General features: G+C 39.0%; 1 protein-coding gene across 7 annotated transcripts in view; it reads left to right on the top strand.

Moving 5' to 3' along the window:
* The window catches only part of ipo8 (importin 8), an 88,352-nt gene that overhangs the window by 25,463 nt on the left and 41,218 nt on the right, over window positions 1-21,671 (top strand). For 5 of the 7 annotated variants that reach the window (XM_017302711.1, XM_008401210.2, XM_008401208.2 and 2 more), the window contains 7 exons: window positions 1,583-1,739; window positions 4,338-4,496; window positions 7,536-7,692; window positions 11,793-11,882; window positions 12,319-12,413; window positions 12,500-12,584; window positions 12,721-12,855. In XM_017302711.1, coding sequence (XP_017158200.1) covers window positions 1,583-1,739; window positions 4,338-4,496; window positions 7,536-7,692; window positions 11,793-11,882; window positions 12,319-12,413; window positions 12,500-12,584; window positions 12,721-12,855 — 878 coding nt within the window. The remainder of the gene's footprint in view (window positions 1-1,582; window positions 1,740-4,337; window positions 4,497-7,535; window positions 7,693-11,792; window positions 11,883-12,318; window positions 12,414-12,499; window positions 12,585-12,720; window positions 12,856-21,671) is intronic. The other 2 variants (XM_017302712.1, XM_017302713.1) reach the window with 2 other exon arrangements.

Raw genomic sequence — 21,671 nt, 5'->3', positions numbered from 1 at the left:
TCCTAAATGACAGGCCAATAACGTCAGTATCAAATGACCCCAATGACTTAGAACCACTAACACCAAACCATTTACTCCAGCTGAAAAGCAACCATACCACCAGGAGTCTTCGAAAAATCAGATCAATATTCAAGAAGAAGATGGAGACAAGCACAGTATCTTACAGATCTTTTCTGGAGACGTTGGATAAGGGAGTATCTCCCACTCATGCAAGAACAAAGCAAGTGGAACAGGAAAAGGAAGAACTTCAGCCCTGGAGATCTGGTTGTTCTCGTGGATAACTGCACCAAGGAGCGCATGGACAATGGGCCGTGTTATGAAGATTTTTCCTGATGCCAAAGGCTTTGTTAGAAGTGTTTTGGTTAAAACCAAAGCAAACGTCATCCAGCGACCAATAGATAAACTCTGTCTTTTAATGGAGGCAGCAGGATGAAATAAGACTTTCTAATTTTACTATGGACTGCTCTAAGTATTAGAAATGTATGGACATATGGATTATGAATATTGATTTTTGAAAATTGTAATTAAATGTAATGTTTTTGCTAGATATTTGGCTCCTATGAATATTATTTTGTAATTGTTACTTTGCTAAGGCTAACAATTAGGGGCCGGGATGTTGGAGCCTAATAAGAATTAGATCCATTTATTTTTTGCTAAATTAATTTCCACAAATTTAAAGCCATATGAATGGTAGATCTATTTATTTATGTATGTATTTATTTATTTGTTTTGTTTAGACCCTCCTCCTGGTCAGTCAGCCTCCTGCAGTGATTAACAGGCAGAAGCAGCTGTTGGGGCTGATCTCATTGTTTGGTGAAGGAGTGAGGAGTGAAATGGTTTTTGTACCGCAAATTAATGATTTATTTGAAGTCAACTCGGAGATTGTTTTTTGTTATTTTTGTAAGTAAAAGAAACTCCTTTGAAACAGGAAAAGTCTCCGCGAGTGCTTTTTATTGTTTTTGAATGAGTCGAAAACCTCCTCCTGAGGAACTACTCTGGCATTTTTGTTTTTTGGAACTTTTTGTGATGCAAGAGTGGCCATAACACTGAGCCTTCCATCTACTTGAAGAGAGTCCACTCTGGCAACAGTGGCAGAGAGGAGAACATTACAGAAACTTCAGGCTATTATAGACAACGCCAGCCACCCTCTGCACAGTGTCACCAGCAGCCAGGAAAGCAGGCTCAGTGGGAGACTGCTTCTTCTAAAGTGCAGGACCAGCAGACTGAGAAACTCCTTTGTCCCTTGTGCAATTAAACTCCTTAACTCCTCACTGGAGGCTGGAAGAAGGGCTAACAGGATACAACAGAGAGGGACTATGCAATCAAGCTGTTAATGTACTTTAGAAAAAAATTAAAGTTTCTATCTATCTTATTCAAGCACAATAACATTAAAAATAATTCTGATGCTGGCACTGCTTTATACCAGATGGTTTTCTTTTAAAACGTGTACTTACTTTTTCCTCCCTATCGTTGATGTACATTTCAGTTTATCAGAACTTACTGTAAATGTAATGAAAAGAGAGAGACAGTTCTCCAATGTTTTTGGTTGCTTTATTAAATCTCACTGTTTGTGTGTTCTTAGCTGCCATCTACTTGAAGAATATGGTGAGTCAGTACTGGCAGGACAGGGAGCCATCTGTGGGAGAGGTGGTTTTTCCTTTCAACATTCATGAGAATGATCGACAGCAGATCCGAGACCACATAGTGGAGGGTATCATCCGTTGTCCAGAGTCTATACGGTACACATACACACACAACATCCCTGTTATACTAAGTGCCTTCATAGCCCATACCATGACTTTAACCAGTACCAGTTCTATCCCTATCTTTAGCCAGGATTTCAGAAAGGGAGTTCTGCCTCAATATATAATGCATATAGACAATTGGCAGGAGGACAACATTTCGCATTTTGGTCCATTTCAGGATGGAAAAGTCTATCCAGATTGTTTGAAAAGACACATGTCTCTAGATAATATTGTTACTATTGTTTGTCTGCTATTTGCTTACTACCACATTTCTTTTAACCTAGCAGTAACACAAGAGGAATTAACAACTGTAATACTCAGCACACACTAATGGCGTTTTTGCACTGCAAGGAACGGAACAGAACTGAATGGCACGGAACGGGTTCAAAGTAGGGCCGACCGTGTTTGCATTAGGATTTCCAACCCGGTTCCACCCGGCTCTTTGGAACCACAAGAGCTGTGGTTCCAATTGGGCCGGCCAAGCGGGGCTGCTTAGAATTCAGTCGTTGATTGTTTTGCAGTCTGACATTGATCGGGTCTAGCTGGCTCTCACTAAACTGTTCTTACTGTATTTTGTAAAGAGTGCTCTTTTTAGTATTTTTATTATTATTTTTTTTAATTTGCAATGAATTCCTCCCAATATTCTGCTGTTACCTGGTCCCATGATGAGGTAATTTTTTTCCTCTGCTTACTCACTGATGAACGAGTACAGAATGAGCTAGATCGGTCAATGAGGAATGAGAAAGTTTTCCGCCGCATCGCTGAGGAAAAGGCTTCGGCCGCTACATTGAAACCATTGTTTAGTTTCAAAAATAATGATGTCAGGTACAGCTTTGATGCAGCCCTCAGTTATATGCAAACACAACAGGGCTGCAGTACGGGTGGAACCGGACCGAAACGTGCCGTACGGTGCTGTGCTGTTCCGTTCCTTGCAGTTCGAAAACGGCTTTAAGGCAGTGGTCTCAAACTGCATTCCTCAAGGGCCAGATAAAGTTAAATAAAAACAAATGAATGCAAATATTTAATTTTAGAATTTTAAAAGTCAATGAATTTGTATAACCAGTTATTTCAGTTTATAATTTTCAATAGTCCCTTAGGATCTTCAGCATGACTGTCTCTTTGCACTCTATTTAATGCTGTAATATGTAATGTTTATAAAAACAATATATTTTTTTACTCATTTGTTAAAAGTATCACTATATCCTGGCAGTATAAGACAGATAATCTGTGAAATAAATTGAGCTCCTCTGCCTTCTCCCTGTTAATCTGCTGTCATCTGAACAAATACATTGCTCTGTCAGACACAACCAATCCCTCGCCTTTGCTCTCTGCTATGCTACACCTCACTGGAACCTACCATGAAGGCTCAGGCCAGTTAGTTGTCCACCGATGACAGCAGAAACATGGTTTTCTTGGAACATTCAGTTTTTTCTCCACCGCTAGCATATTTAGAAGCACAAACACGAGGTTGATTGACAGTACTAAGACCCCCCTTCTAACTATGGTTGTTTTTGACTGGGAGCAGTGCAATTCTTCAGATTCCCGATATGTTCCTTGTGTAATCTCATGGGAAAGTCGAAAGAAATCAGCCAACATATCAGGACGATAATTGTGGACTTGCACAAGTCTGGTTTGTATTTTTGTTCAATTTCTGGATGCCTGAAGGTGCTTCGTTCATCTGTACAAACAATTATTGCAAGTACAAACAAGATGAGATTGTCTATCCATTATGCAGACACTGGTTCTGTGTCCCAGAGATGAACATGGTTGATACCTGAAATATGCACATCAGCCCAAGAACAAAAGCAAGGGACTGGGGGTCCTTATAAAGGATTCATACTAAAAGTGTACATATGCTTCATGTTACGCAATTCTTTCCAAAAAAAATCCTATTTATAAAACCATATACTGTATGCACACACCAACATGCAATTTTCCTCTATAAATTACAACTGTACCTAAAAGTTTGCACCCAAGGTTCCACCTCAGGTTCTTCCTTCAACACACCCACACTCAACCATTAGTGGTCAATCCAAAGCACCTCGTGAACCACCTGATTATTAACACCTCCAATTGAATAAGGATGGTGTGGTTCTGGTGGGTTAGTCTCTCCAATACTGTACCCAGTTCAGCTCATAGGGAATCTAAATCGGCTTATAAACAATCATCAGCATAGGTTAGGGATCACCTTGGTGATCCCTGAAAACGTGTTCCCTCCTGATTCTCCCACTCAAAACGACAACCAGCAGTGCCAGTGCATTCATTGCACAGCATTTAGATATTTACAGCAACCAGTGTGAATACTTCACACCTTGTCACAATTGTGTAGGATTCATACTAAAAATTTTGATTTGTAAAACTGAAAGAAATAAAACTTTTGTAGGTCTCATCCTGGTGATCATTGGGGAGAAGAATGACCTTGCAAAGATGATGAATGAACTGAATTATATTGAATTGAATCTGACTAGAGTACTGTTTCTGCTGTATACGTAATCTGATCTGGGCCTCTGTCACCGACTAAATAGGACATCTTAGTTACCTCTTTGGGATGAATAATGTCCTTTTCTTTTCCTTTTCTCTATACTCCCAAAGAGCCCAGCTGACCATGTGTCTGAGAGCCATCATTAAGCACGACTTTCCAGGACGCTGGACCGCCATCGTAGACAAGCTCAGCATGTACCTGCAGTCTCAGAACAGCGGCACCTGGTACGGGAGCCTGCTGGCTCTCTACCAGCTTGTCAAAACATACGAGTGAGTAACCTGATTAAATTAGTCAGTTTCCCCTAAACCCAGATCTCTTAAGGACAGCATAGGTCATTAGTACTTTGGGAATCTCAAAGATTCCCAGAGTGCTCTCTGAGAGCTTCTATCTTGGCCTAATAATCTCTCTAGGAATTTCTGGTCTCAGAGTGATTCTAAGAGCAACTCTGAGCAAGGAGATGACAGAAATGTCCATCTTAGTGAGAATGTGTGGTTGACCCCGTTGCTGTGTGTGATGCTGTCTTTTATAGACTGGGATTTCTTCTTCTCCTTCTTCTATTACTACTTGTCTAAAAGTGGTTGACAAACAACTAAATGCTGAATGGAGCATTATCACCACCAGCTAGAAGGGTGGACCAAATACTCCACCCCTTTCACCCTTCACACAGCATCAACATGTTTGATCACACTTTATTTACTTCATCAATATTTACATTTGTTGTGGGTTCTCGCATCTGGAAATTTTACTGTGTCATCTATTTAAAATCATTGTGGATGCTCGGCTGTCAATCGATTGAGATTGTCAGGCATTTGTATTGGTCAGGTTGGACACAAAGTTGCAAAGCATACTCAATGCTGAGATCAATTTTAATACTATCTCAGTTTAACCAATTTCAAAGATTATTTTGACATTAGCTGATATTATCTATTTGATAATGGGAGTACAGTAGCTGGTCTGTGGAACCTCGAAGGTGTGAACAAATTGCGCCAACAGGTCATGAGCCAATTAGTGTACATGGTTCGAAATGTTGATCAGGTCATTTCCATAGTCAAGAATGTAGTTCAGTTTAAAACTTGAACATTAATTTAACATTTACTTTTCATTACAATGTCCACTCATTCCTTCATTTAGTATTCAGCAATAATGTCCATTGAGGATTCAATTCAGTGTGCGTCCATGAAGTTTAGCTTATGCATTTTTCATTTTCATCACTCACTGATGGCTTTACATAATCTTTACTGTGAGGTTCTATAAAAGTTTTCTAGATCACCTCATTACAGCCAGTATTCCCATAAACTACAACAAAGATGCATTTTAATCCAAGATATTGTGCACTGGAATCAGAAAATTTGCCTGGGCTGCCAACCATCCATCTATTTAATGCTCATCGTGATTTTGTCATTCACCATTCATTCATTAAGCAGGAAAACTATTCCAACAGTGCCTTGGCCCCTTGAGGTAACTTCCACATGTCTCGTCGTCTCTCAGGTATTCTAAGGGAACGTGAATGAGTAGGGATTATGTTAGGGATGCTCCGATCAGGTTTTTTGCTGCCAATTCTGATACCGATCACCCATAAGGGCCGATCACTGCCAATCACCGATCATTGCCGATCACATGCATTGGCTGATAATTTTTCGCTTTAGGTATAAATGCTACTATGTTATCTGGCAAAATTAAAAAATGATCTGTTAATAAAGTAATCTAATTTAGACAAAACATGCAAAATACTTGCAGGCACAATACAACAGCTATTCAGTCAAAAGGACAACTGAAAAACCTGCAACAAAACTCTATACATGAGTCAAATAAATTTCACAACACTGCCTATATAAAATAATGTTAAGAAAAACATTCATTAGAAGACAAATGCAGGTTGCATCAAAATAAACAATCCTGAGTTACTGAATCAAAACTTCCTGAGAGTACAGCTAGCTAATTAAAGCTGGTTCTGATTGGTTGTTGCTGACTGAGTGGAGTAATTCTGCAAGACATAGGGAGGAGGCAGAGGAGATGAAACATTTTTTTGCAGAGATTATCTGTCTTATGTTAGAACAGCAAAAGTTCTAATACATATGTAAAAAAATTTTTTGTTTAAGTTACATGCTGCAGCTTTAAGTAGATGTTTAGTGTGAGTTCACTGCCGGGTGGAGCAGAAATGGCACTACGTCTGTGAAATATTACTACCAGTATGGTGTAGCGGCGGTCCAACAATGAGAGTGGTCCAACAGCAAGAGCAGATCCCAGTCTTACACTGCCAGCTCAAAGACGTAAATTATTTTTCGGGTTATTTGTTTAGCTTTCTGACCGTCATGCTCTTCCGGGTGAGTGTTGGTGGTTCTGTGCTGCTTTATCCTACCTGGCTGATCCGGATGTTAATTTTTCTGCAGTGAAATCTGCAGTTGTTTTTTAAATGCCATGTTAGATTCGTTGCATTGACATATTTTGACATGCTTCACCCCCGAGGTAATTTTCGACCGCAACTTGCAAATGTCCCTATTCACTCTCAGAGTGTTATCATTGCACACAGTATTGCTTAGGATTTGCTGCTGCGCGCTTGCGCAGTGTGAGGGAAAGAGTAGATAAGCTGCACAGGCAAGCTGCGAAGTGAGATACAGGTGATTGGTTTGTGTGATTGGCAACAGGAGACCATGATCAGCAATCACTGATCATACACTTTTTCAAGTAAATCGGCTGATTATGATCGGTGGCCGATCGATCCGCACACCTCTAGATTATGTAGCATTGTTGTGTATGTATCAGAAGGATTTTACATATTGACATACTTTGTGCAGCTCAATAATGGCTGACGTCAGAGTTCTAAAATGTCCAGCTTTCTTTTCTTTAGCCGCATCTGCCCATGAGTTTGGGAAGTAGGCCAACCATAGCTCGATTAGCCATTCTGAGATCTCTTGCATGAGATGTCTCATGACTTCAGGAAACCCTCATTTCTCTGAGTCTCCTTGAGGCCATGTATTATTGATGCTACAGGAGCAGAGTTGTTAGGAGTTAATCGATCATGCATCTCTGAACATACATGAGCTAATAAAGTTAGGTGATGGGGTAAAATCAGTTGATCAAAACATTTTAAGATTAACTTGAGGCAATAATTTAATAAAAATAAGTCGTCTGTTAGTAAAGTCTTTTAAAAGCTTGGCGCTAGTGATTACTAAACTATGTAAGACCTGTGATAAAGTGACTGCATTTATGGCAAGTAGCAGTTCCAGATGTGCCACTGCTGCCACTGCTTCAGATTTCAGAAGGAGTCTGAGGTTAACTGATATCTCTGCTGTATATGTGGGCTTCAGGTACAGGAAGGCAGATGAGAGGGAGCCGCTACTGGCAGTCATGCAGATTTTTCTGCCTAGGATTCAACAACTCATCGGCCAACTGCTTTCTGATGCGACCATTTTTTCTGTCCTCATCCAGAAGCAGGTCCTCAAGATCTTCCATGCTCTTGTCCAGGTAGGATTATGTTGGTTTGTTTGTTCAGTCCATTGACATGGTCCACCTCAGGGTTAGGGAAATGTAAATGTACAGATACTAGTGCTTTACATTGCTATCTCTAACATTACTTAGGGCTGATAGGTTTGATTGGGGATCAAAGTTGCGACATTTGTTACATTTTCAGGACTGTAGTTTGCATTCACACTACATTGTGTCAACTCAAACTAACTGAAAAACCTGTTCCCCCCGCTGCCTGTGGTGGTGCTGCACCAAGAACTACTGAAGGAATCAACACAAAAACCTCTGAAGAAGACATAGAGTGGAGACCCTTTTTGGTAGGACTCCACAACATGTTACGGGCTGCTCCTGGGTCAAGTGTTTAAGAATACCATCTAGTTCATGATACCAAAGAAACTTGTCCTTCACTTCTCCTGTACTTCCACATGTCCTTAGCATGTTTGATGAATTGATGGCGTAGTCTTTTTATCTTAGTTCTGTACTGTGCAACTGTATGAGGGAATCCCAGTGCCTCCATTTTCACACTAATTAGCTTGAAAACCTTGTTTTTGTGAGTGGTTACAAGCAGCTGCGATATATTTTCTTCTGACCGTATTTGTCTGACCCCACGAGCCATTTTTTCCACAAATGGTGGAAACGCTCATTTGTTGTGGTTTTATTGACATTAAAATGCCCTTCACTGTAGTTCACTTGCTGCTTTTGGAATGGTTTTTAGTCAGGTGGCATTCACTGTTTTCAACCATGCAAAAGTTCACTTCAACCGGATTGAGACCTATATTTTTAGGTGGAGCAGAGTTCATTTTTTTAGTCAGTTTTGGAATTCAAATTTGCATTCTCACCTCCCAAACAAATCGGACTTTCTAGACAAACAAATTAGAGTCTGATTCAAGACTAATTCTGGGCTGGTGTGAATGCACCCTTAATCCCCGAGAAAAGTTAAAAATTTGATCTGCGACAAAAAAACAATTACAACAGATTCATCTTTTCAGATTTTCAACAGCAATTATAGCAATAATAACAATAATGCATGTGGTGTCATCAGTACCGTTGTTGCTAGGATACAGACACAACACCCCAATGCATTTGTGGCAATATCTGTGTCATGTTGGATTTAAGGCTTTTAACCCACATGCAGAACACTACATGGAGAGGCGAAGGTCAGTCAGTCAATAAAGTTTATTTTCAAACAATGATAACAAATATCCAGTCCTTGTGGCTCAGCTGCTGCCAGGATTTCTTAAAACTGAACACAAAGAGGAGAGAGGTGGTGAGTGCACGGGCAGTGGGATTTTGCAGTTCTTTAGATAAACCAGAAGGTTCTTACTTGGTAAGAGTTGGGTCCAGTCCCAAACCGGATTCCAAAAAAGTTGGGACACTAAACAAATTGTGAATAAAAACTGAATGCAATGATGTGGAGGTGCCAACATCTAATATTTTATTCACAATAGAACACAAATCACAGATCAAAAGTTTGAACTGAGAGAATGTATCATTTTAAGGGAAAAATATGTTTCAAAATTTCATGACGTCAACAAATCCCCAAAAAATTGGGACAAGGCCTTTTTTACCACTGTGTGGCATCCCCTTTCTTCTTACAACACTCAACAGACGTCAAGGGACAGAGGAGACCAGTTTCTCAAGTTTAGAAATAGGAATGCTCTCCCATTCATGTCTAGTACAGGCCTCTAACTGTTCAATCGTCTTGGGCCTTCTTTGTCGCACCTTCCTCTTTATGATGCGCCAAATGTTCTCTATAGGTGAAAGATCTGGACTGCAGGCTGGACATTTGAGGACCCGGATCCTTCTCCTACGTAGCCATGATGTGATTGCTGCAGACTGTGATCTGGCATTATCTTGTTGAAAAATGCAGGGTCTTCCCTCAAAGAGATGACATCTAGATGGGAGCATATGTTGTTCTAGAATCTGAACATAGTTATCTGCATTAATCAACAATCAATCAAATTTTATTTGTATAGTACATTTCAGCAGCAAGGCATTTCAAAGTGCTTTACATAATTATGTATTACATATGTTTATTTTAATTAAAATAAACAGTGAGAAAGAGAAGGAGATTTAAAAAAAAGATAATTAAAACGGAAACGGTGAGAAAGATAAAAAGAAATTAAAAAATAAAGATAAAAACATTAGAGATTTTTTAAAAAAAGAGAAAAAAAAATCAAAAAGGTAAAGACATCAAAACCCACACTTTAACTCTAATTTAGCCATAAGCAACTCTAAACAAGTGGGTTTTAAGTTGAGATTCAAAGGCACCCAGTGTTTCAGCYGTTTTACAGTTTTCTGGAAGTTTGTTCCAAATTTGTGGTGCGTAGAAGCTGAATACTGCTTCTCCTCGTTTGGTTCTGGTTCTGGGGATGCGGAGCAGACCAGAACCAGAAGATCTGAGGAGTCTAGACGGTTGGTACAGCAATAACAGATCTTTAAGGTATTGTGGTGCTAAACCGTTCAGTGATTTATAAACTAACATCAGTATTTTAAAGTCTAYTCTCTGAGCTACAGRGAGCCAGTGTAGGGACTTTAAAACTGGTGTTATGTGCTCTATCTTCCTGGTTTTAGTGAGAACACGAGCAGCATTAATGGTGCCTTTCCAGACATGCAAGCTGCCCATGCCACTCATGCAACCCCATACCATCAGTGATGCAGGCTTCTGAACGGAGCGTTGATAACAACTTGGGTTATACTTGTCCTCTCTGGTCCGGATGACATGGCTTCCCAGTGTTCCATAAAGAACTTAAAATCGTGACCCATCTGACCACAGAACAGTCTTCCATTTTACCTCACTCCATTTTAAATGACTCCTGGCCCAGCACAAGCTCAGCCGTGCAAACGGCTGAGCTGGTGGAGCTTGCTTAGAAATGGCTTCCTCTTTGCACTGTAGAGTTTCAGCTGGCAGCAGCGGATGGAACGGTGGATTGTGTTCACTGACAATGCTTTCTGAAAGTATTCCTGAGTATTCCTAACCCCAGCCCTAACCCGTCTCGACAGATTTCCTGCGGAGGATTCACAAGAGAAAATCAGCGAACGTCAAAGTAGAAACACAAACTCAGAGATCAACGGAGGTCTGGTGTACCAATACAGGCAAACACTCTGGCAATGAAGTGCTGGCAGTCCCCTGCTCATATACTCCTCCAGGTGATGAGATTGGCCGCAGGTGTGCTGAATCCAGGGTCTGCAGGCACGCCCTCCAGGTAGAGCAGCCTTGTGGCACCCTCTAGTGGATTAGGATGAAAACAACAGAAAACCCACTCCAATACCCCCGGTTCTCAACAATTTGATTTTAATCATCCCTCACTCTCTTCAGCACTGCTCCATCCAAGAAATCAATGTATGTAGGTGTATGTTTCCAAAAAAAGACCTCCTCTGGGAAAATCTGACCATAATCTTGTTTTTCTCTGCACTGAATACAAACCCCTGGTGAAGAGGCTACCTATTAGGAAGATGGCTGTTAGGAAATAGTTATAGGAAGCAAATGAGGACCTCCAAGCTTTGAAGCAATCGATTGGAGTACGCTCTGCCAGCCACATGGGGATGACATCAGTGTTATGACTGAGTGTGTGCCTGAGTGTGGTAACCGCTGGTGGCCGTAAGCCACTGAGACTATATACACGCGTATAGTCGCAGCAGAGGAGATAGGAGTAGAGAGAGACAGCAGAAACGGGACTGCAGGTCCAGTGTCATATTAAGGACGGAAACAACCAAACAAGCCATCACTTCTGTGCCTAAATCGCTCCAATTCCAGATCTCTGGTGTGAAAGAGATCTTTCCTGCCAACAGCCATCACCATCTTCAATAACTCGTTGAATAATCTGAATTAATGAACTACAACAACATTTAATTTCCCTTTGGTATTAATAAAGTATTTTTGAATTTGAATGAACTCAGTTTGTGGGAAAAATGTTTTCAGTTTATTTTAACAAGATTTTTTTAACAGTAATTTGTCAAAATAATGAATCGGATATTTTCAGTGGGATTAAACGGGAATGTCTGCTACTAACTTATGACAATGAATTACCTTTGGTACAGCAGAAAGTTTGGGTTTCATAATGAGGTTTACCAGTATTAACCTTGATGCTGTCCCACAGTACTCGCTGCCCCTTCAGCTGATCAACCACACTGTGATGACGCAGTGGATGGAAATTCTGCGATCCATTGTGGACAGAGACGTACCTGCAGTAAGACAAAGAAAGAAGTTTAAGCTATCTGTTTAAATTGTAAATTATACAATAATTTATCCTACTTGACAAAATCACAGTAAATCTTTTGAATAATTGGTTGCGGTTGCAATGGAACAATGTGGAGTAGTTCAATGAGTGTGAATAAGGCACTGCAGAAGTCAAAAGTTAGTTTTACCATGAAAACCATGTTGTATTAAAGTAAGAACTCAAATATCTATTTTCATGTCAGTCACGTACAAAACTGAAGCAATTTGTTTTGTTAATGGTGTTTTTTTGTAACAGTACAACAGGACATTGGATCACGATTCTCTTACAAGAATAATCTTACACATAAACAGTCTTCATTCTTTCTTGTTAGCTATAGCAGCACAAACTTGTGCAATGAAGAGTTTCTAGGTCTTCCATCTTGAGCTGAGTGGGTTGTGTTTGTTAGGAGACTTTGGAAGTTGATGAGGATGACCGTCCAGAGCTGGCTTGGTGGAAGTGTAAGAAGTGGACGTTGCGCATCATCACTAGACTGTTTGAGCGGTAAATCTCAGAGCAGAAAAGCAGAGTTAGAGTTCACACAAAGTATGAAGCAACTGTCATCCTCACTTGTTTGATTTTAACCACAGGTATGGAAGCCCCGGCAATGTGACCAAGGAGTACCAGGAGTTTGCAGACTTTTTTCTGAAGACCTATGCAGTAGGCATACAACAGGTTGGCTTGTGTCACTGAGATGCCGTAACACTTGATAGACCCTTGAGATATTTCGTGTCACAAGGTTTTTCCATTTTCTACCATTTTCGCTGTGTTAAATAAACCATAATGGTTTTGTTTTTTTCTTATCATGCAGGTCCTGCTGAAAGTGGTCGACCAGCACCGACAGGGTCAGTATGTTACTGCTCGGGTTTTGCAACAGTGCTTCACCTACCTCAACCAGGGCATTTCGCATTCACTGACATGGAAACAGATGAAACCACATATGCAGGTACATGTACCTTACTCATAGGATGTTTTTTTTTAATTATATAGTAGAATATATTTTATTGATGTAAATATTAGTAAATACAAATATAACCAGAAGCAATATTGCTTCTGATTATATTTGTGGTTATAAATACATATATTTATGGTTATAAATATATTTGTGGTTATAAATACATTTATATAAATGTATTTTAAAAATATACATATGTGATATTACAAATAATTTAAATATGATTAAATATAAGATAAATAAAATATTCACAAGAATGCACATGGGAATATATTAATCTCTAAATAAATCTATAAATGAGTCTAGAGAAAACTTAGATTAAAGAAACTCAGAGTTAGGCATTTTATAATATGATAGCTTCGGAAGACATGCTACGGTGTGGAGGATGATAATGAGGACCAGCCACCAGAAAAAGAAGTTCCTGTTTGACCAAAGAGAAAGAAGCAGATGAAATATTCCCCAAGAAAATTAGGTAAGTAATTTTTGTGTTACTATTTTCTCCAGGTGAAGTGGGGTGGGAAGGGCTAGGTATTGCGGAAGGGGGAGCAGGAATCAACATTCACCAGCTGAGTTAATAAGTTACGTTTTAGACGACTAAAAACTGGTGTTAAATCTATTTATTTATTAATAAACTTCTTGCAAACATCAATAAGCCAGAGTATCTGGTTGGAAATAATTTAGAATACTTATTAAGTGAAAAGATACACTCATGTGCCTAAAACTATACATTAAATGACACAATCTGAATAATAACAGTGGGAGTCTGTCTGAACTTCTGCCAGACAAATATTTGATCAGAATAGTTTTGTTCAGCTTTAGTTATCATGCTACTTGTGTTATGAAATAATTGTATTGCACTTTATAACAACCAGTCATGTTAACTAGGCATTTGTCTGCCAGTCTACCATTCTGACAGTGTGCAGCAAAGGACATTTTTGGAATGGTATTTAAATAAATGCTGAATTATGATGACATTGTTTTTTGTTTTCTTCTTTCTTTAAGTGACCTCAATGAATTGAGTCATCACCGACTATGAGAATGTCCAGAAGAGATTCACCAAGTTTGAATTCATGAAAAGGCTTTCAACATGATTAACTATTGCAAGAACAGATGTAATTTCTGAGCACTTCTGGACACCTTCAAAGAGCTGCTGCCAGAGAATAAAGACAAGAAGGAGATCTCCTGTTTTCAGAGCATTACAGGAAGACTATTTTGAAAGAGATGGCTGACATAATCAAAGCAAAAATGTTACTGCTGAATGAACCTAGTTTCTTAAGTTAAAGAATAAGTAATTATGTTTTAGTTTTTCAATCAGTATTTTAGAATAACAACATACTGACCAGATGTTAAACCCTCTGTTTGAAGAACAAGTTATCTTTGGTTTTAGTCAAATGTACAAAGGGTTTGTTCTACAGCTGTGATGGTAGTTATAAGTAGTCCAGTGTGTTTCACTTCACTTGAGGTAAGACTTAATGACTCTGTTAGCATAGCATTTGACACTGTAATAACACTAAATGACATCTTTATAATTAGTGCTACTTGTTTCACTTTACTTGAGGTAAGAGTTAATATTAATGTCACTGTAATGACACTGTAATAACACTGACATCGTCATAACTGTTGCTACTTGTTTCACTTGAGGTAAAAATTAATATTAATGACACTGTAATAACACTTAATGACATGTTCATAACTGTTGCTAGTTTCACTTTACTTGAGGTAAGAGATATTAATGACACTGTAATAACACTTAATTACATATTCATAAATGGTGCTACTTGTTCCATTTTACTTGATGTAAAAGAAATTGTTATTGACTATTAATCATTTGACAGTGTAATAAAGCTTAATGAAATCTTTATTGTTGGTCCTACTCATTTCACTTTATTTCAGGAAATGGGAATATTAATCACTGTTTTGTTAAAGCTTTTGATAGTGTAATAACAATGAAATTATTATGACTACTATTATGACATATTTATGACATAGCATTCTTGGTTAATGTCAAGTTGTCATAACGAGGACATTTTTATCTAGATTAATGTCAAGTTGTTATAGCAAAGACATTTTGAATAATGTCAACTTTGTATTATAGGCGTCATGATTTACCAAATGACACTTTATGACAACAGTCATAAATATTCATGAAGACTTATTGATGTTCATGACAGGTGTTATGTCAGTCTTATTCACACCCCTTCAAATAAAGTGTTATCAAATATTTTTTATAAAAGTTACAAACTGCAGCTTTAATTATGAAGCTACCAGGTACAGGACATAGTTTAATTCAGCAGCATAGAGGAGATATTAGATAAAACTTGAACTCACCAGGTATATTTCAATTCTGTCTTCCTAGAAACTGAGGCTGAGATAACTTTTCTGATGTAATACTTTTTTTACCATCAGAAAGAGGACTTAATACCGTCATGGTGGTTTCCACCCAGGAGGACTTTAAATTGTGGATTGAAACCAAGGCTGAAATCTAATATTCCGCACTGGTAGGTGTAATTCAAGTAATCCAACAACGATTCTTGAACTTGTCTTGAGCAAAAGAACCAAAAAGTAATCCCATCGTGAACAGAATTTTGAAAATAATTCAAATCCCCAACTCCTGGGATCTTGGCTGTCCCCTTAACTAAGCAAAACTCCAATCTAGCTCGTTTCAAAGAACTGCAAGATAAAATTCAACACAATGTTTGCTCCCAATGTTGGTTAACATTGGGAGCAAACATTGTCTAAAGAATCTGACAGGAAACAGTACTTCCTCTGCTCACTCTTATATACAACTTGTAGTATAAGGTTTGGCGTACATGACTTCTCTGTTCAAATGTTGATATTCACATACTGAGGGTAGTGACATGTAATTATACCTTCCTTTTCTAGAACCAATCCCATTCTTCTGCTTTTGGTAATACATGTTTGCTCATTCTGGATTTCCCCCAGCAGTTTTTATGACTTCAATATTCCCTTCTCAGTCACATTGCCTTTTCTCAACATCTTTCCTTCACTATTCCCAGGGGTGAAAGTAGGCGGGTACGGTCGGGTACTACGTACCCCTAAAAGATTTAGCGGGGGTACGCAGTACCTGCAAGAGAGGAGAGCGGCTGTCAGCTGTAAAGAATCAATGGGTTCTCTGTGCAGCCGTGACTGATTAGTTTTTCATGAACAATATAAAACACCACTTGGTCAGTTAATAAATAGTTTTTTTCCCATTTCATATTGTTTCTGAACTCTTCGTGCTTTACTAGAGCAGGGGTGCAAAACATCGATAGCGGAAGGTTTTGAGTCGATCTCGGCGGTAGGTGATGAACTGAACGCGGCCAGGAGGCTGAGACCAGCACGTCCTCCTCTGGCTCGTTTATCAAAATGTTCATAACTTTATTAAAGAACGACAACAATAAAAAATCGAAAAAAAAAATTAAAATTAATGACCGAACAAAAATAATAATTTCAGTAGTTATTGTTTCAACAAGGTGTTGCACAATTCTGTGCATTTCGGTTCCATTACCAAAATAACTAATCAACCACCGCTGTGTTCAGGGAGGCTTATTAATAATCTCTAAATAAATATCAAGCCTGAAAACCTGACATCATAACGGACTAAATGTTTTTAACGTAACCTGTGCTCGGCTCGAGGAGCGCAAGCGGTAAATGACAAAGACGGAGAGAGAGTAAAAAGGTAGTAGTGGTTTTGAGTTGATCACCTTTTCGGGTTATTTTACCTTTGTTTACCTTTGCTGTGGGGCTTTACAGCCGCTGTAGTTTCTAAACGTTCAACAAACGATAAACTTGGACTAATTATCTCGTTTGTCTGTGAGTATATGTCATTCATAACAAACATCAAACACGGTAAATATGTTTCATTAAGTATTCAACAAACAAATGGCTTCTACCGTGATAATTATGTGAAATAAAATTGTCTAATTTAAAAAAGAAAGTTTTATTGCTCTCTGGCATCTTGCTTTGAGCTAAGAGTCTGAGAGCCTTTTCCTCTATCAAACATTTTTTTTGCTTCTTATTTAAATATTAGTGTTGATGAGAGTTTCTCCAAAACAATAACCTTTTCCAACATTTATAGCTCCACTGTTGAAAATGAGGAGCTAACATTCACAAATGACATTGAAATAAAACCCAGTCCAACATCTGGTTTGAGGTGATTCCTCTGGAACCTGTTGGAGGAAAAACATCCCAACTTCAGAAGATGAGCTTCTAACTTAATAGAGCTCTGTGGTTCCTCCTATCAGTATGAGAGTCAGGGTGAGGAGGCATCATGTTAGGAAGAGAAGTGGAAGCTGCAGGATCTTCAGAACAAACAGACCTACTACTACAAGGCCTACTGATTATCCCTCTGTCTGGACACAGAATCAATATAACCAGTTTAAAAGCTAAAATGAATGGTTATATACCAGATATGGAAAACTGAGATGCACTCCATGCCATGATGTTCAGAATTTAGATCTCATGGCATCTCGCAGTGTCAACATTGCAGTCTGTGGGTTGAGGGAAATACAGCTCCATTTTGTAGCAATTAAAGAGCTAGTACCCCCAAGAATTTAAAACTACTTTCACCCCTGACTATCCCTATCATAATACCTATAGACACAATGCAACGTGATGTCACACATACAAGATCCCGCCATCCAGCTCCCTGCTGGAGAGCAAACAATGGCTCGCCGACAATGTGTACCACTGGTTTTAGTTGTCAAGTTGTCAACATGTCACATTAAATCTTAAATGTACACGTTATTATGAATGAAAAAGGGACTCTGCACTTTGGTACTAATATTCAACACTACGACAACTACGTAACAAGGTCCAAAGTTAGTGTGGTGCATGTAGATTCTAAGCTAAAATGTGGCGGACCGTTCTTTGCGGCTGTCGCGTAGTTCCATGGGCCCCTACACGTAAAACCATGTTTCCAGTAATGGCCCTCAGTGTTGCAATCGCCTGGACATGTCCCACTAAACTATGCTAATGTGATGCTAATATTGAAGTGATTAAACATGGCAGAAACATGACTAATAACAACGAGTAAAAACATGCCAAATTCAATGTGATTCTGAACGCTGATCAAACATGATTAACACATTGCTAATTAAGAGAAAAAGAGGAAACAAAGAAGTAAAGTAGCACCTGTGAATTTGCTAATACTCATTTTAACTAGATGCTAAATTCTTGGATTTTAAAACTTTTTTTGGTGTTAATGTTGTACTGAAAAGTCTTTAGTAAAATCCTCTAAATGTGCAGGCAGATAATTCTGCTAAAAATGAAATTTCATGTCAAAATATAATTCATTTGGGGGGGGGTGCTAAGGTGTTGCAGGGGTTAAGCAAAACCCACATATGGAGGCCTTAGTCCTCAACATGGCTGTCGCAGGTTTGATTCCCATCCTAAGTGAAATTTGGCTTTGGGGCCCCCTATTTTTCCTCTAATAATGTGGATTGCTGCTATCAACAGTCAAGACAATTAGATTATTCACACACCTGCTATAAACGTATTGCATCTCTGACAGTGAATTTGTGATGGACTTGGCCAAACTAGCAAACACTCGGACTGTTGGTGTGAACAAAGACGCAAGTTAGAAGCAAGTCTTGCTGAGACTCAGCCCAGTTGAGGATTCTAAAACTCACTAACAGGATGGAATCGATCTTGGAGAAGTTGCTATTTTTGGTTCAGTGAAACGGCCACACCAATTTGGATAACTGGGAAGTGAGATGTATCGGTGAGACTTTAGGGGAGATTGAAATTTAAGATTTATCCAACCTAAAACATTCTGTATCTGAATTGACTTTTCCTGTACAGGACGAAAACTGGGATTTTCGACAGCTATTGACACCTAGTTCTGCCGTGCGCATGGAGATTGAGGGCTATCGGCAAGAGGTTTTTGTCAGAGTGGAAATGCAAATCAACTGTTGAGCACCACCTTTTGACTCTCATTCATTTTGTAGCTAACCCATTTTACCTCCTGTTCACCATGAAGAAGTATGTTTGGAGAAAGAATATTAAAATAATAATCTATCTTATCCATTAAAATATATATTGCATGTGTGTTAGGAGCACTGAAAAACTTAGTTTTGGTTGAATTGATGATATAAAAGAAGAATATGCATGAATACATACAATAGACTTTTGTGAAGCGTAATCTTACTTTAACATTCCTCCTATCTGAAGATTTATCTTGTGATGGGAGGAATTGCACAACTTAATCAAAAATGATAATAAAAAAAAAAACATGTTCCAGAGTGGTTCATTATACATAAAGTATTTTTGTGAATAATATTCAAACTAATGTTAATGTTCACTGATTGCTTTAAAGACCCAGAGTCATGGTATATTGGAGTGGTAGTGGTCATTCCACATCACAATGCAGGACTTAAGAAACTACAGATGATTTTTCAGTATTCAGTTGCTTAACTCTTGAGTTTAAATTGAAGAACAAAATGGTTGAAAGTATGTGATACCTTCTGATAGAGTATAAACATTTGTATTCTTTTTTAAAAGTTTTGTTAGGTAAACACTAAATATAACTCACGGATGATGAGTCATTATATTCTGTATAAACTGAAAAGGAGACAGCTCAAAGTAGAATTGAGTAAATAAACATCTACACATTTAAAAACATTTAATTAAAAACAATTAATTATAATAAAAATAAAATATACTGTCACGTAACTTTTGAAAAAAATAACTTTTTAGAATGTATTTTTTTCTGTCAACTTTCATTTAACACTCCAGTCCAGTTGATGGCAGTAATGCGCTTTCATAGTCGGTCAAGCAGCCGCCATTAAACTCCAGAGGAAGATTTGGACTGGTGATTTGATGGATTTAGCTATTGCTAAGCATGAACGAAAATACCCGTGTGTTGTGTGAAATGGTGGAAAAAGTCCTATTTCACAGTTACCTTTTCAGTATCGTTTTGATATTAAGCAATGTTCCGGCGGAAAACAACAGATGACACCGCGGCGGTCCAACAAGACCGAACTCCCGGTAAGAAAGCTTTTATAATTAACACGTGGAGCGAGGCCAGTTCCTTTGTTTGTTTCTTAGAAAAAGCGGTCTGTTGTTTTCATATGTCAAAACAAGTGTAGGGTGAGATTTCGTATTGTATTTTTATTACATGTGATGTTCTGAATTCTTAAAAATACTCGCATCTTCTTTTATTTTTTTCAGACCTGAAAAATGGCCAAGCCGTACCAGCCAGACCTCAGACCACGGTGCAGAGGAGCTCTTATGGAGTCCACCAGGACGAAGAGAAATTCACTAAGTTATGATTTCACATTTGGTGAATAGTGAACACTCGAATATTTGTAAGGAAAACTGATCTTCCGGTTTTTTAATTTATTTTGTTATACAGCAAGGCAGAGTGTGGTAAGCAGTAGAGATCTACAACATGGCGGAAGGAGGACGAAAATCAGGACGGAGCCATGAAGCCCGTACAGTCATGGCCATAAGTTTTGAGAATGACACAAATATTATATTTTCACATGATCTGCTGCCTTCTGGTTTTCATGTGTGTATGTCAGATGTTTTCATCACATACAGAAATACAATTGCAATCATATTATGAGTAACAAAAGCTTTTATTGACAGTTAGAATGAGTTAATGCAGCAAGTCAATATTTGCAGTGTTGACCCCTCTTCTTCAGGACCTCTGCAATTCTCCCTGGCATGCTCTCAATCAACTTCTGGACCAAATCCTGGCTGATACCAGTCCATTCTTGCACAATCAATGCTTGCATTTTGTCAGAATTCCTAGGTTTTGGTTTGTCCACCTGTCTCTTGATGATTGACCACAAGTTTTCAATGGGATTAAGATCTGGGGAGTTTCCAGGCCATGGACTCAAAATCTCTGTTTTGTTCCCTGAGCCAGTTAGTTATCACCTTTGCTTTATGGCCAGGTGCTCCATCATGCTGGAAAAGGCTTTGTTCATCACCAAACTGCTCTTGGACGGTTGGGAGAAGTTGCTCTCTCTTGGAGGACATTCTGCTACCATTCTTTATTCATGGCTGTGTTTTCAGGCCAGACTGTGAGAGAGCCGACTCTCTTGGCTGAGAAACAACATGAATGGTTTCAGGATGTTTTACAGTTGGCATGAGAGAAGACTGGTGGTAGCGCTCACCTCGTCTTCTCCCAACAAGCTGTTTTCCAGATGTCCCAAACAATCGGAAAGGGGATTCATCAGAGAAAATGACTTTACCCCAGTCCTCAGCAGTCCACTCTCTGTACCTTTTGCAGAATATCAGTCTGTCCCTGATGTTTTTCCTGGAGAGAAGTGGCTTCTTTGCTGCCCTCCTTGAGACCAGGCCTTGCTCCAAGAGTCTCCGCCTCACAGTGCGTGCAGATGCACTCACACCTGCCTGCTGCCATTCCTGAGCAAGCTCTGCACTGCTGGTAGCCCGATCCATCCCGCAGCTGAAACACTTTTAAGAGACGGTCCTGGTGCTTGCTGGTCTGTCTTGGGCGCCTTGGAGCCTTTTTGGCAACAATGGAACCTCTCTCCTTGAAGTTCTTGATGATGTGATAGATTGTTGACTGAGATTAATCTTTCTAGCTGCTCTTCCCTGTTAGGCCATTTTTGTGCAGTGCAATGATGACTGCAGATGTTTCTTTAAAGATAACCATGGTTCACAGAAGAGGAACAATGATGCCAAGCACCAGCCTCTTTTTAAAGTGTCCAGTGGTGTCATTCTTACTTAATCTTGACAGATTGATCTCCAGCCCTGTCCTCATCAACACCCACACCTGTGTTAATGGAGCTGAAACCATGTTAGCTGGTCCTTTTAAGGCTGCAATGAAGTTGAAATGT

Source organism: Poecilia reticulata, linkage group LG23 (genome assembly GCF_000633615.1).
Source record: "Poecilia reticulata strain Guanapo linkage group LG23, Guppy_female_1.0+MT, whole genome shotgun sequence".
Taxonomy (NCBI): domain Eukaryota; kingdom Metazoa; phylum Chordata; class Actinopteri; order Cyprinodontiformes; family Poeciliidae; genus Poecilia; species Poecilia reticulata.
The sequence above is the reverse complement of the archived record's forward strand: the minus strand, read 5'-3'. Positions and strand labels throughout refer to the sequence as shown.